A 16,644-nucleotide genomic window follows, 5' to 3' on the forward strand; every position below is an offset into this window, starting at 1 on the left:
AAGTAATACAGAAGGTAGGTGTTAATGGCCTCTAAGCGCACATAAATTTAAATCAAGTATAAGGTAAAGTCATTTATGATTACCATGAAATATGGTTTAATTGAATGCAGGCGTTATCGAGAGACGCCTGCAGGAACTTATGATTCTGGCATGTACTTTGTCACATTAATTCCAGATGAAGTGCATATTTGTTGTGAATGGTACTGACATTAACATTGCGAGAAATGTATAGGATATGTTCTTGTTTGTCAGCGGTGAAATTCACGAGGAAACACAGATTGTATTATTTCGTACAAACCAATAATACAGTTATTAATGCGACAAAATGTAATAAATTTTATTTGAAAACTTTTTTTATTTTAATAATAGTTTAATTAGGGTACTTTAAGCTACTTTTCTCTCTTTTTAATATAAAATTAACTAACAATAATATAACTGTTGATTAAAGCAATCACTAATTCATGCATAATTTTTCCAACGTTAATGATAAGACACTTAACATTTAGAATTATTACGATCACTTGTTTTTTTACTTCCTGAGCGAAACTCTAGAGTATGAAAAATAGGTTCCCCGTTTCTGTCTGTCTGTCTGTCTGTCTGTCGTCTGTGTCGATTCTATTAAACACATAATCTTCAGATTTATCGGACCGATTGTTGCCAAATTTAATATGTATTTTAGGAATGCTATGTTGATGATAAAGTATTAACTAAAATTTTTCTAATCATCCCCACCAGCAATTTGATGACATCACCTCACAATTTTACTTGGTAAATGCTATATAAATTTTACAAAGTAATATACTCTTGGAAGTCCTTGTGGTTTATGAATCCGTCTTAACTTTTGATTCTAGATATCCTGATTTTCGCAAAAAATCTAAATTGTATAACATTTTAAAGAAATATGAGGAAGATAAGTTAAAAAAAACACTGCAACATTTTGTAAAAATATATATCACTAATGACTCTATAGCGTAATACTCAATATTTTACGATTCCTAAACACCCAAGCAATTTGCAACACCAACGAAAGATGTATCAAGTGATTTTTACTATAATTAGCATAATTTGTTTTACAAAGATGTTTTTTATCGTTACGCATTCAAATGTAGAAATTTTACGAATTACCTACTTAGTAACCATTGTATACAAAACAGTTGTGGATTTCTCAGATATAAACTGGTATCGCAGCATATTAAGTTATTTTCTAAAGAGAACTGTGTCATGGCGTAACAAATAAAAAAACCCTGTTAATTTTTAGCAGAAAAATCTAAATTTAAAAGTTGGGAACGAGACTTTGTGAAGATTAAAGATTTACTTTTCTTGAAGTTGTTTGATTGTTTTGCTTTATATATTTTTATCCATCGCTTCTCGAGTCAATAGGGTCATAAAGATATAACAACAATGAAATTCAGACAGAGGTGAAAAATTAGAATTTGATAAAATTTCCGGGAATCAGTGACAAGAGTCACTCAACTTCCGTTAATAACTACAAAGGGAAGTTTGTCAAGATTAATGGAAATACTGTACATATAAAGGGTGATACAAGGGTGCGACATCATTATATTTGTGAACCCTTTGAAATACACTAGTGTATTGTTAGATTCTCCAACTTATTACTGAGGACGTGAGGGCAATTGAAGGAATTCGGGTGTGGAGTAATAATGTATCATTCGACAAATTTTAAACTAAGGGTGTTCGTGGAAAACGTATTTCTAATCGGTAACAATGCAGCCGTCGATGTCATTATCATAATGAACTGTCACGTAAATAAACATCAGGATTTATCACTTAACATCGACACTGGTTTCTAAACATTCATACTCTACACATAAACATGGTAATCGGTAGCACACAGATCCTGTAATTTTGTTTTCGAGTGTTATCAAAGCTTTTATCATCTCTAATATAAAATGTCAGTTCTCAAGAATTGATAGAAGTGTTAAAACTACTTATATAAAGTGTAGTAAGCTATCTATATTTCACTGAGATTTTTATACTAAATAAAAAATAAACGTGATGACAGGTCTATAGACCCTCACGATTTTTTATCATAAATCCTACATGATAACAAATTTTGGTCGATTATTTTGTACATAACGGAATTTTTGAGACTTGTTTATAGTAATCGACGTTATTAATTATCCATACATCCTCCTATATAAGGCTCATTACTGTTGCAGTTTTAATTGACTTAAGTATTTTTCTGGTGTAATTGGTTTAATAACTAAGTCGTTAATGCAAATTTATGATCGTAGTTGTAAAATACTGATTCCCAATTACAAAATTCTTGTGGGAACATTCGCAAACGAAGAAAATCAACGGGTATTAGATCCTGTTAAGATGACATTATTTAAACTTGATATCGGTTTTTATTTCCTAAAATTTAAAAGAAATGATCAAATTTAGAACGTAGAACGAAATTCTACAATTATTTCAGAAAACACATGACGCGCTTTTTGAAATTTGAACAGCAATATTTGAAATTACAACACTTTAACTAAAATTTATTTATCATCACTTTCAGACGTTGAAATAAATGAATATTTTCGAAAAAATTCAATTTTTTTTATTCGCTTTAAAATCTAGATCTTGTAAGAGAACGGATGTAATTTGTAAAATAATTCACGTAAAATTTCAAAAATCTGTGGCCGTCTTTGATCGTCTTTTTTATTACTCTTTCGATATATATTCCATTGATGAAAAATTACATATTATAATTATAACAAATAATAATAAACACATCCAAACATCTGTTAGCAAAAAATTCTTCTAAATATTTGCTATGCAAACCAAATAACTTCCTGGCATATTTCCGGTATATACTTAGTTCCTTATTTGTTCAACGTGCTATTTTAACTCATCACAATTACCAGCGTACCATTCATAATACTGCATCAAATTTTCACGCCCGAAGCTATTATTTATGCATCGTTCATTCATAAGTTTAACATTTATTTATTCTCTTGTTCTGTAATATGTGTCGGCGATTTATTAATTTTACGGCCTTGTTGTTACTTATCGAAAAATTAAAACTCTTAAGTGATTCGCGGCAACGTAGCACTAATGGTTTCAAACTAACCCAACAACCTAATCAATTGACCAAGCCTTTACTTGTTGTTACGTCCATTACTGTAATTGCCTAGTTCCACTATTTCCAAGATGTTCAGTATTGCATTTAGTGATGAGAGTAGAAGAACGTCAATTTTTTATAACTGCATTCAAGTCGACTTTACGCTACTAGTTGTTAGTATTCTATAGATTGTTCAGGAAGTAAGTTAGTGAACTATTACTATTTATGAACATTATTATCCGTCATTAAACATTTTCGTTCAGTATGAATTGCGTTTTAAAGCACACACGTACTAATTTGTTATTTACATGCCAGTAGTTATATTGTTTCCAAAATTATACATTATAGTAAATTCTAATAGTAGGTTAGAAACTAGTTATTAAGTTAATATTTTGAATATGTGGTTATGGTTGTTTCCTATTTTTAGGCAGAAAAATGTTGTTAGCAATTTGTTTTATGTCGTCACGTTACATTCGCGGTAATTTAAAAAATATATCTCTAGGTATTGAATTTAGAATTCCTAATTAATTTGATACTCCATGGCCATACATTTTCTTCGTCATAGAAATTAAAATGTATGCCTACGCTTTCTTATTTCATTCAAGTTTAAATTCTATTTAATATTTAACGTAAAATAAAATATTTGTATTATTTATTATTAAGTATCATCATCATTATTTATTTTCTTATTTACAATTTTTGCATAGTTTAAGCGGTTCAGACTGGTCACTCTTCGGTGTATTTGAAATCTAAACGCTAATCAAAATTGTCATGTTCCCCAAAAGATGGTCAGGTCATCTCAAAATTTACAATTTATCTGAGAAACGATTGTTGAAATTAATTAGATAAATTATATTTACTCAAGTCTTGGGATGGTCCATTATTTTTAGTAGACTAATACGTTTTTTCTTATGAATCATTTAGTCCTATGTTTTGGGAAGACAAACTCATTCAAATCAAACTAATTTCTACGTGACATTCTTTCGATGTATAAACATAAATAAACACTTGAGCTTCAGATTGCTATTACCTAGAGCTAAAGAACATTTTATTCCGTTAGTTATGTGCTTTAACCATATTTTACATTATTGTCCGTATGGTGCAGGGGCTGCGGGGGTCTTATTTATGTCGCTGGTTTTTACTTTATAGCGGTTATCACAAAACGAAAATCGTGCAATCAAATTTTATATTTTTTTAAAGAGCTGGATTTGTCGGATTATACTTGTAGTCTTCGATCAATTTATTATTGTTTGTTCTGAGGAAACAACTCATTCAAATTAAACAAATTTCGACGTGACATTCTTTCGATGTATAAACATAATTATTTGCTTTAAATATATTAACATATTGTCGGTATGTCTGCGAACGGCATCTCCTTTGAATTTGAAAGAAATTTTTTTTATAATTTTTCAAAGAAGCGGAATTTGTTGGATCTTTGATCATTTTTTTTCTTCTTAATTTAGAGAGGAGAAGAGGAGAAAATAGAAACGCTCAAAAGAATGATAACAAAGAACAATATTGTGATACATAGAATACAGGAAGCAAACGAGAATGAAATGCAAATTAAAAGTACCTAAATTGGAAGAAGATTTGGGTAAAATAGAAGTACAGAAGAATATAAAGGAGGAATGACGGAAACAAGAAGAATAGGAGGTAAGAGTTAAAAATAAGAGAATGGACATCTTTCAAGCGGCAAAAAAAGCTAAAGGAAACAAGAATATACATTAAGGAAGACTACAGCAAAGACATACATGAGAAGTGTAAGAAATTGGTGAAGAAAGAAGCGAAGCAAAAAGGACATGGTGCAAAGATGATGTACAATAAGCTGGATATAAATGGGGAAGAATATAGCCTGAAGCAAATGAAGGAAATTGAGATTATTCACAAAGATTATAAAAATTATAAGGAAAAAATAAAAGACCAAAGGAAGAAAGCGAATTTTGATATTGTAGGTTTAGTAGAAACAGATACAAGTAAAAAAGAGAAAAAGAAAAACCAAGGGAATTTAAGTGGATATGTCAGGGGGTAGAAGCCGAAACGAAGAAAGGAAGAGCTTGGGGATTAATATTGGGGGTAAAACAAGAAAGGGAAGATAAACTGTTGGGAAGAAGAAGGATTAATGATATGGACCATCATAATAAAAGGAAACAAATGGTACATTATTGGAACAATATAAGTAAGGATATGACAACAACGAAAGAAAAAATAAAGGATAAATAGAAATAAATGATAAGGACCATGTAATTTTGGGTGGAGGTTTCAATGCAAGAATACGAGAAAAAAAGAGGAATAAAAAGTAGAAAGAAAAGAATATCCAAATACAAAAGTGAAAATAAGGAAGGAAAAGAACCATTGAAATTAGACGAATTAATCTATGCAGGACCCAGAGGACAATCGGTAATACATTATGCAATAGTGAATGAAAATGAAAAAATTTCGCAGTTCAAAGTAGGAGAAAGCATAGATTCCGAACATATCCCACTGGAGGTTGAAATATGACAAAAAACAGGAAAAAAAGAGGAGGAAGCAAGAAAATATGTGACCATAATGTGGGATGAGAGGGCTAGTGGGGCATATGATGAGAAATTAAGTACGCACACTTTCGTTGAAGCTAATACACAAGCAAAAAAAAATTTGAGCAACTGATAAAGAATGCAGAAATGAAAGTAGAAGCACTAACTTCTAATGGAGGGAGAAAAACTGGCTGGTGAAATGAGGATTTTTACGTCTTAAAAAATACAAGGAAGGCGTTAAAAACATGGGAAAACCAAAAGATAATAGCAGAAGAGTTTATCAAAGTCAGAGAAACATATAGAAGTAAATGCAAAGAAGCATAAAAGATAAAGGAAATTAAATTAGAGAAAGAAGTATGGAGAATGGAGATACATTCATGAAAATAGAAAAAGGAAAGAAACTATAAACAAAAAATTGGGATGCAGCGATGGAAAAAACATTTCATGGAATTGCTGGGAGCGGCAAGAAAACGCCAAGGAGTACAGAAAGACAAGAAACGATTGAAATATAAGGGAAAGGCTTGAATTACACAGTGGAGCCAATGACAAAGAAAAAAGTAAGAAGGCACCTAGTGAAACTAAGAAAAGGAAATGAAGAGAGAAGGATTGGTGCCAGATATGCCAGTAGGGTTCAGAGAAGGGAGGGGAACAATGGTATGATGCTGTTTGAAAATTTGGTTAAAAGTGTTCCAATGTATGGTGGAGATCTGGGGTGGACAGAGTTTGAAGAGGTAGAGAAAATCCAAGAAAGATATTTAAAATGGACACTGAGTTGTGATAAAGAAACACTGGGCCATATAGTGAGAGAAGAAACGAAGAGGGGTAAAACTGCGAGTAGAAACGACCAAACCACACTGTCAGATATTCCAAGAATGCATGAAAAAAAAATGAACAATTACGGGCAAGAACTTTGGAAAGCGAGGGCAAAATACTGTAAGTGGAGTGGTTATGATTGGAAGGAAGTAGAAAGAGTGATTAATCAAGGAAAACAAATGAGGCAGGAGTTCTATAGAAGAGATTTTCATGTACAGAAGTAGGAGAGAAAAAGGGAGATAAGACATTCTAGGTACAACAATAGATATTTAAAGAAAATAGACGAAGTAGAGCCACAATACCTAACAACCAAAAACAAAGAGATCATGATCCACTTTACATACGGAAACGAAGAGAAAGGAAATAAATTTTGTGTGAGTAACGAAAAGAGAGTACGCAGAATGTGTCGAAATTACCTATCAACCGTAGGTCGTATGATGAAAAACCGTGATGAACCAAAAAAAGAGAGAAAAATAGAGAAGAAATAGATGCAATGATGTTGTAATGTATTGTTACGAAATAAACCTATACCCTGCCCGGTACGACGCCTATGGATTTTCTAGTATGTGCAGCGAGGATGGGTGACTCATCATCGGTGACAGCGGCCGGGCGGCGTTCCCTAAAGAAAACCCTGGAAGCGGAAGTCGCGATGGGTACTCTAGAAAAACCTCAACCACGAAAGATCTAGAAAAGAACAAAGGGTTTAAATAGTGGCCACTTTCGGGAATGATTATTATTCAATCGAGTCGAGTCCAGCGAATGTTGAGAGAAGCCAGTCAAGTTGCGCCGGAATTATTTTGTACATAACCGCTGTGTAATTAGGCGTGTAAATTCGAGGTACATACTAAGAAAAAATAATAATTGTTGAATTTTACGCACATCGATTTTAAATACCCGTTCATCGTAACAGTATTTATAATTTTTCGGTATAGAATAATTTAGTAATTTATTTACCTTAGCAGTTTTTTGAGAGGTTATTAAACCATAGGTAAGAGAGCATGATCTGCTACGTATCTGCGTATTTTAAATTATCTTGAGAGAGAGCGTTTTTTTAGCAAATTAGGTGCACTTAAAATTCCAAATTAATCGATTTGGTAATTTCGGAAATGACTTGCCTAATAAATTTCCGCCAAAGAGACGAAAGGCGTACAAAATAAAACCGAGTAACCTACATTTCTATATTTTAAGAAATATAATGTTAAATTTAATCTAGTACAAATTTTTCTTAGCTTTCGTTGGGAAAGTAAACATATCTAAATACGTAATTTCAATAGGTAGCGCGTTCACTCTGGTAAAAAGCATATAGAAATTTTTACTGTCAAATGTATGATTTATAAGAATCTAACATTACCTATATTATACTTTTTTTAGTAGTCTAATTATTACTAATGTTCTCATATTCCCGAAACATATTTTTTATTCAGTTTGAAACATTTTATTATAATTTATCTAACATATTTTATTTCATTTTATTAAAGTCGTTAAAAATAATTGGGTAATTACTAAACTCGTGACGTGAAACGGACGGATAAAGATGGGGATAGAGTGATTTTTGTTAAGACACATGTTAAAATGAAACTGGCGCCATCACATGATATTTCTACGAAATTTGAAACTATACCTCATTTTCATTTTTTTTTATTAACTACTATCTTGTGCATATTGTGCAAGCGGTAATAAATTCAGTATGTTCCTGGTGAATATTTAACAATTAATATAAAAAAATAATGGAAAAACTTCGCAAAAAACTGCATACAAAAAATTACGGATAAATTTTCACAATATATGTAGAACTTTTTAAATGGATACCCACACCTACATATTTTCAGTATTTTGATTGTCTTTCTCAAAGTTGTTTAACTTGTGGTTAATTTGTTCGAATCCGAAGAGTACATCTTATTTTATTTTAGTTTTTTTATTTTAAAGAAGTTTTAAAACGCCAACCGTAAAACACATTTTTTTGTTTCAGTATAAAATCACGAACATGCAACGGTGTCCGTATATTCACGAGATGAAAGAGCGCCTCCTGGGGGAGCAGATACCGATGGAACCGCTTCCGAAGAAAATACCAACACCGCCGCCTTTCGCAATGGACCAACAGCATCATCAACAACCAGTAGCCACCATTGTTAGGGTAAGGGTGCTTCTGGACGTCCAAATGTCAAATACAATCCTCCGATAGGGAATATCTCATCCGTGTCATGAACACAATGTTACAATAGATGTCTGTTATCAAGTCCGGTGCACACCACGACCATAGACTTTGTGATTTTAACCGGAATAAACCTTACAATCAGTAAGCATCATCTAAATCTCGGAGTTATCAGTTTTTATGAATAAAATCAAACGAATTTTTTGAACAGCTGCACGGCTAGTTTGATGACTGGTATTCTGTAGTATAGTTCGATGGCGATGACCGGTTTGGTATTTGAATCTTAATTATTTTATTATTAATTATCTTTTTTGGTTTTGTTGCCGATTTCTAGATATAGCGGCTATTATGTCTGGAAAATGGTGTCTTATTATTTATTAGTAAAATTTACATTTTATGGACTTTGTTGACAAGAGAATGTGCATATACCGTTGGAAGTAATAAAATGGTTATCATTACCTAGAAGCAAGTAGTAGTGACAGAAACGTATCTATAATTAATTTCAGAAGCATTAAAATCGCATTTATACATAGTTGCATGCACCTGATATAACAGCGCATTAGTAAAAGACAGGTGTACACGACACACTGTTATGTTATGATATTTGATAGGACTAATTTTAATATATTTATGTATCCACACGCTGACTGTGATATTTTTTCATTTATGAAAAGTATATTGTTTAAAATGAAAATTAAATCAGGTAGGCAACAGGTGCTGACTTTTTTTACAAAAGTTCATATTGCAAAAATAGCTGCGTCGAAACCGGTTGTAGTTAATGTCTGTTTTTAAAAATGATGAACAATTCGCATGATTTATGCATGACTTCTTCAAGTGCAGCGATTAGAGATGTCAACTTCTGACATAAGTACATAAAATATTGCATTTAATTTAGAAAAACTGGGATATTATAATGCGAACCTACATAAACAGATGTTTTTGATTATGCAGTGAAATATTACTTATAAGTATGCCCTCGAGGGAAACATTAAGCAAAGTCATGGGAATACAAACAGACAAATATACCTATCTACATACCACACAAGCGGCCAAAAATTCAATGTTTTTCGTTGTTTGATAAGCATTTTTTTTTATTTAAGGTGCACATGTGGTTAGAATGACACAATTTACAGATGACATTTCTAATTTTTTTACACTTCTGTTTTATCCGGAAATGTATCCAAAACATTTCTACTTCCCGAATGTAAGCAAAGGAAGTATTGTAATCCATCCGGAAAATTAATTTCATATTTCTCGACATTTCATGACCCCTAGAGTCTCACGTTTCCATCTGTCTGTTAGTCGTCTGTGTCGATATTTATTAGACAGATAATTTCCGAAACTATTGGACCGACTGTTAAATTATACAACGCTAACCAAAATTTGTCTAAACTCCTCTCTCTCTCTCTCTACTCCTGTACTTGCGGCTTATGAGTCCGCGAAGGTCGCAAGTTCGAGTTCCTCATTCGTCATTTTTTTCCTTAGGATGTTATATATAATTTTTTTGACGTATAGGGGTCATCATGAAATTAATCAAAATTTAATAAAATCAAATTTTATAAGTTTTCAAAGCAGCTAGATTTGTTCGACTGTATTTCAATTTAGAAATAACATAATAACGGTTTTAGTTTGATAATAAAAAAAAATGGTCGACGATTACTTCGACGGAACTTCCCTCGCCTATAAAGTACAGCTTGTCAAATCCAGCTCTTTAGAAATTTTATTGTTTTTTATGGCAACCATTATAAGCTAAAATAAAAGTAAAGTGTGTAAAGGTAAAGAAACGTGCTAACCGTTTGCTACAAGTGAGTTTTCCTATTATAAAATTTTGTGTTGATGTCATCCACATTTTTGCAAGGATGCATATATCAGTTTGGATAGATGCATTGCAATACTAATAATAAAAGTATTGTATTACTGTTATTCTAGAATAGTAATTTATAATCAATAAAATAACGAAACAATTTATGATACTCGTACTTTAAGACAAATAGCGATAATACTTATCAAGCTGTAGACGTGAGAGTGAAACAGAAACTAAACTAAAAGATGTTTTCTACGAATTGCAATAACCGGATCACAATGCCGACGGTCCAGACTTTTTTATTGCTCTGACCTCCGCTTATTGAATAAAACACTACATTTTATTTTGATTTTCGATATTGTAATTCACATTTGATTAATTATAACTTGTCTAGATCTAGGGAAGGTTCAGCATCCCCTAGCCTCCCCCTAACTACGGCCTTGTCTAGGAGTTATGAAATATCGAGAAAATATGAAAATAAGAAATTAGTTTGATTCGAATGAGTTCTTCTCCTCAAAACAGATAATCAAAACTATTAAGTAGTAAGCTACAATCGACAAAGTGTTCTGAATATCATTATTATAATTCTTATAAAATAAAGACTTTTGTATTTTCACATTTTCGGGAAAATGGGGTTACTCGTTCTTAATTTGATCAATAAAAACTATGAAAGCAATGAAGAATCATAAGTAAAAACTCATCATATTTCGCACATTTTGGATAGAATTTATTCGGAAAAATTTTGAAATTACGTCATTAATTTTTTGGGGGGAATAAACCGATTTATTTTGATTAACAATTTACCGTGCTTACAATGACTTTAAAACGTCTGCAAGATTTCAAAGCATTCAGTTTTGCAATTATTGATATATCACTATCCCTACTAATATTATAAATGTGAATGTGAGTTTGTTTGTTACGTTTTCACTAACAACTACTTAACCGATCATCATGAAACTTTGTACACATATTTTTGGAGGTACTAGAAGTAACATAGGATACTTTTTATTAAAAAAAATGTATTTTTTACTATCCCAGCCAAGCAATAAAATATAGAATATAGCGAGCGAAGCCGCGAGTAAAAGCTAGATAAGTATTAACGCTATAATAACATAAATAATTTAGTTACGGTTCCTGATACAAATAATATAGAAATAATTATCCGTAGAAACAGTTATAAAAATATTAAGGTTATAACGTGCAAAGACTAAAACAACATAGGTAAAAATGGACAGGTGTATGATTTTATGTCAATTATCACTTACAATCATAAATGACAGTTGGTGAATGCGTCGGGTACGTGAACAAGAACAATTAGCTAAATAGTAAAAACATATTTTTTCCATACTGCGATCACAGGCGAGGGTTATTTAGCAAATTCTACACAAAACTTTTCACCCTACATTTTTTAACTGCGCAAAATATTCGAATTTATAAAACAGATAATTTACTTTGTACTCAAATTAAACGGCATTTACGACATATAATGGAATACTCCCCTGATCATTGTGCCGCAGCTGATAAGAGAAATTAATGATACTGACTGCAATAAAAGATGCGCTGGAATAAATATCTCGTGATCAAATACATGGCTTTGTATCATTAATAAAAAACATCTCTTAGATTCGGCAAACTCGTGATTTCCAGTTCGCTCTGAGCCTAAAGAGCTTTGAGACATTTAAAGAATCTAATATTAGGATTCCGCCGTCTCGTCATTGTAAATATTTTCCTTAAATGCGAAAAAAAGGAATTATATGGATTGTTTAGTCTTGGATTCGTCAGATCTGTTTCAATACTTAGAAAACCTTGCACATATTTTTAAATTAAGTATAATAGGACTACTTATATTAATATAAAATCTGATGTGCAAATTTTTACCAGTCTGTTGTTTATTGACTGGATTACTTTGCCGTGCCATTCTGTTTTCTTTTCCTTTGCTATTTAATGCTTCTAAAGTTATACTTCCAAAAAACGCCAAAAATTACACAATCTGACCGTTCGTCTTGAAGAACGATAATTTTCTCTGTGAACATGTATTTCAAGCAAGTTTCAGTTTTAAATGTATTTTGTAGTATATTTTTAATGTTGTTATTACAGAGCAACCAGCAGTGGCTCTAAAATCTGGAAAATTTGTTATGATTTCGATGAATCATTGTTTCTGCTAGCTTCAAATTACTTCGTTGTTTGTTGTATGTGTGTAGAAACTGTCCGAAAGGTTTACGTTTTTTTGTTTGTTTTTTCAGTTTTACGCTATTACTTCGTTTATGTAAAAATTTATATATGAAATAAAATCTACCTTAAACAACTGTTCCTTAAAAAATATTTTTTGTTTCTGTTTGTTATTAATCTGTGTAGATACACATGTAGAATTATTTTCAACAAATATTAAATTACTTCCAGACTCTCAGTAGATCAATTTTATTCTTAAAATAATATTACAAACACCTGATGCTAGGCTTAAAATGAAAAATTATGGGACGGGATGTCATAGTACGAAAATATGTTAATGTTGTTATTCCAACTTTGAGCTGAACAGACAACATTCATAAAGTACATCTAAAAATAGCAAATTATTTTTAAAAAGAAATTATTACAGGGGTTTTAGCACCGTTAATTTACATCCTCTGCTACCCTATTAAGATTCTAACCGTTTTATTGGTCGTAAACGACTCTGTTTATTTACGATGAACTCTTTGATTGAAAAGCTGGCATGTTCATGGCAGTTTAACTGAAGATGTATCAGTACCACAAATCATTTTCAAATCTCTTACAAAAATGTTTATTTTCTGGTGGCACACATGGGAATAATTAGCTACTGTTTATGTGCATCACACCCAATTAAACACATCAAAGTAGAGATTACTTTACGGACGAATTGGAAACGTTTTGTGCGAAAATCGCAACTGTTTTCAATTTTCCAGAGGCTGATTGTTCTACTCAAAACCCAAACTTGTTTTTTTTTAGAACGAATGGTATTGAAAAAGGTGTAGGATATTAAAGAGTATGTCACACTATATAATTCTATTGAAATCTATTTAAGATGATGACATCATCATTATTTTAAGGGGATATAGTAGGTATTCAATCTAATATTTGCTTTATGTACGTCGTTAGATTTCGAAAGAAAAGATACCGTGAACGAAGATATTTTATCAAAAAATATTTATAATAAGTTCTGTTGATAATACTAATCTTGAAATTTATTACTTTTTGTGTTAAAGAATAATAGGGTTTTGGCTCCGGCTGCTCTGTGGTTGCCCTTTCTCGACTGTAATAACTTCATTACACGTAATTTCATCTACAAATCACTAGTCATAAAACCGTCTCTATTTTTAAAATAAAACCACCTGTTGTACTCTTATTCGACGACATGCGAAATGATGAGCTTTCGCGGATTATTTGTCATTTGACCTAAAATTTATCACTAACATTATTTAAGTCAATAATTTGCTAACACATAAATGTGTTTGTTAAATTTATTATTTTACGAATAAAATATAGGTAACGTCGTGGAAATATCCCTGTTCAAATCACTTTTTTTTTAGTAACCAAAAGTATGTGCTTTTTTTATGTTACGGATAACTTGCTATGGTAACATATCAATGCAAATTGCAAAATTTCAAAATTAATTGAATACATTTTACTCTTTAATTAGATAATAATTTTTAACACAACTATAAATCATCAGCACTATTGTCGTCATGTTCATTATGACTATCATCTAAAACGGAATTAACATTGACAATTACTTGATTTCTTTCACAATTTTCCAGAAACTTTTCCTTTTGCTATGCCGAATCTATGATTTTTTCCGGGTGCTTAATTTTCCCAAGTTTTCAGTAAGTACATCAAAAGAAGAAGCATTAGTTTTTTGAATAGTTTGATCGTACTTTTGTTTACATTCCGACCATACCATTTCTATTGCATTAAAATGACAGTGGTATGTCGGAAGTCTTAGGAAACAATGTTCATGATCTTGAGCATAGTGATCTAAATCTAAATTTTTCGGGCAGTCTGTTGCGTACAATTTTCCAAATCGGATCTTTCATCGCTTAGTAAGCGATAAGCTCCTCCGGAGTCTAGTGGTAAGGGCACCCGCCCGGCAAGCAGTAAACGTGCGGTTCGATTCCCACCGGAGAAGCAACATTTTTCTTCGCTTATCTACAGTTTCTTCAGGATAATCTATCTTTTTTGTGTTTAACCATGCCACCATTTTTTTCTTTGTATTTTTTATAAGTACACTATACTTAATAGCGTATACTTATCAAAACTAAAATACTGTGCTAAGTTGCATTATCCATTATAATAAGAGACGGTTTCGGAAGACTGAATATTAATTGCTCTTTAAACCACTTTTCAAAATTTTCCTAGTTCATATTATCATGATAATTGTTAGAATTTATTTTTGCCTTAAAAATTAAAGACGCTCCTTCAGTTAATCCGTATCTATTAGGGTAAATGTGTACAAGAGTACGCACTTAGTGGAAAACTGTCAACAACTTTTTAATTTTTTTGGATAGACAAATTTTATGATATAGGTTCGTTATATACATGTTTAGAGATCAGATATATTTAATTGTACGTCCCAACACCACTATATTTTAAGAGTAATTTCAATTTTTGTCAAGATGTGTAAATGCGCGCTCTTAGACAGTTCATTGCACAAGAGTGCGCATTTCAACGCTTATGAGTACGCATTACATTTTATGAAAAAATATTTGTTTCTAAGGTGAAAATAAATGGGAATAAGTGACTACAGACTACACATAAAACGGGGGACCTATTTCTTCGTACTCTAGGGGTCTTGAAAAGACGAGAAAACGTAAAAATAGAGAGTCGGTCGACGGACTCGATTACAACACGCTCAGGAAGTAAAAATAAAAAAAAAATCACCATAACCACCACCACACAACTTGAGAAGCAGTACAAAGTAGTAGAGTTAAATAATGCAGTATCGTATGATATGTATCTCCAAGACTATTAGACTACGTATTGCAAGCAATGCGCACTCTTATACAATACCTCGCTGCGCACTCTTGTACATTTGTACATAACCTAATGTTTTCAAAGTTAAAAGCTTTTGATTGACAGAAAGTGTAAAACTGTTAGTGTACAACGACACCTTAAAAGTTACAACTAATGACAATTATTACTGTAAAATAAAAGAACTGGTACGTACCTTACAAAAAACTAAAACTATGAGCGGTAAAAATTACATCCACACAACGTGTGAACATAAAATCGTCAGTACGACCAAACTATAAACTGTATTCAGGTCACTTTTGCACCTTTATCTCAGGTTTAGCATTAAATTTTGAATGGTATAACTTCATCTTACCCAGATGGCACTAATAAGCAGAAATCATCAGTGCGTACTCTTATACATATTCGCACTCTTGTACACATTTACCCTACCAGCGTAAACTACAACATATCTACATCGTTTTCCCGTTTTTTTAATTGCAGTTTGTGCTGAACCGTCTTGCTGTGTTTTTTTACATATACCTAGGTACTACCTTTACTAAATATCCATGTTTCATCCAGAAAAAGGGTTGGTTTAATTTTGTAAGTAGAACAGTAAAATGTCAAATAAACCAAAGATTCTGTTTAACAAATAATTCTAATGACAGATTTCAAAATTTAACATAAAATTTCTACGACATACTCAATATTTTGTAATTTTTTGTCTCACACAAGTTGCATAAGATAGAAAGAGTAAAAGTTTTACCCGGGGTATTTCCATTATATTAATACACTTTCCCTTGACCTTTTAATCTTTCTATTTCCTTTCAGAAAACATATACTCTTCCAGATGTGTATACATTTTCCTTATTTTCTTGTTATAGCTTAATGCAGATGGTTACGGTTCTCATACATCACCGACTCATCATAGGGCCGACCGAACACCTTTGATGCCTAAAGAACCAGAAGACGACTTTCATTGTGTAGAAACAACAGTTATTCCAAAAAATGCCAAGTAAGTACCCCAAACCTTATTTCTTTATCTCTCACAAATCAGCGGCGAAAAGATCAGAGGATTTACTCTAACACTAAATCGACAAAAAGAAGTCACGTTCCTTCAAAAAAACCCAGGCTTTGAATAAACCAATCCCTAACTGGATGACATTACGGGTTAAAAACGAGGGTAGCGTACGAAAATAATTAAAGCGCGTAAAAACCCCACTCACTAGTAAAGTGCACATATTATAATGTCAGTTAATTTTCAAAAGGTCGACCCTTTTTACGTGAGGTGTAATCAGGCCTTAAATTTTTCCGAGCCGATGGGTGATCC

The 16,644-nt window shown here is 31.9% G+C and overlaps 1 protein-coding gene across 9 annotated transcripts in view; it reads left to right on the forward strand.

Moving 5' to 3' along the window:
* LOC135129708 (proton channel OtopLc-like) overlaps window positions 1-16,644 on the forward strand; it is a 58,439-nt gene that overhangs the window by 2,983 nt on the left and 38,812 nt on the right. For all 9 annotated transcript variants that reach the window (XM_064056976.1, XM_064056957.1, XM_064057006.1 and 6 more), the window contains exons 2-3: window positions 8,366-8,530; window positions 16,199-16,329. In XM_064056976.1, coding sequence (XP_063913046.1) covers window positions 8,381-8,530; window positions 16,199-16,329 — 281 coding nt within the window. In that variant the 5' untranslated portion in view covers window positions 8,366-8,380. The remainder of the gene's footprint in view (window positions 1-8,365; window positions 8,531-16,198; window positions 16,330-16,644) is intronic.

This window comes from Zophobas morio, unplaced genomic scaffold, assembly GCF_036711695.1.
Source record: "Zophobas morio isolate AGI-343-1 ecotype UQ-CSIRO unplaced genomic scaffold, CSIRO_AGI_Zmor_V1 ptg000002l, whole genome shotgun sequence".
NCBI lineage: Eukaryota > Metazoa > Arthropoda > Insecta > Coleoptera > Tenebrionidae > Zophobas > Zophobas morio.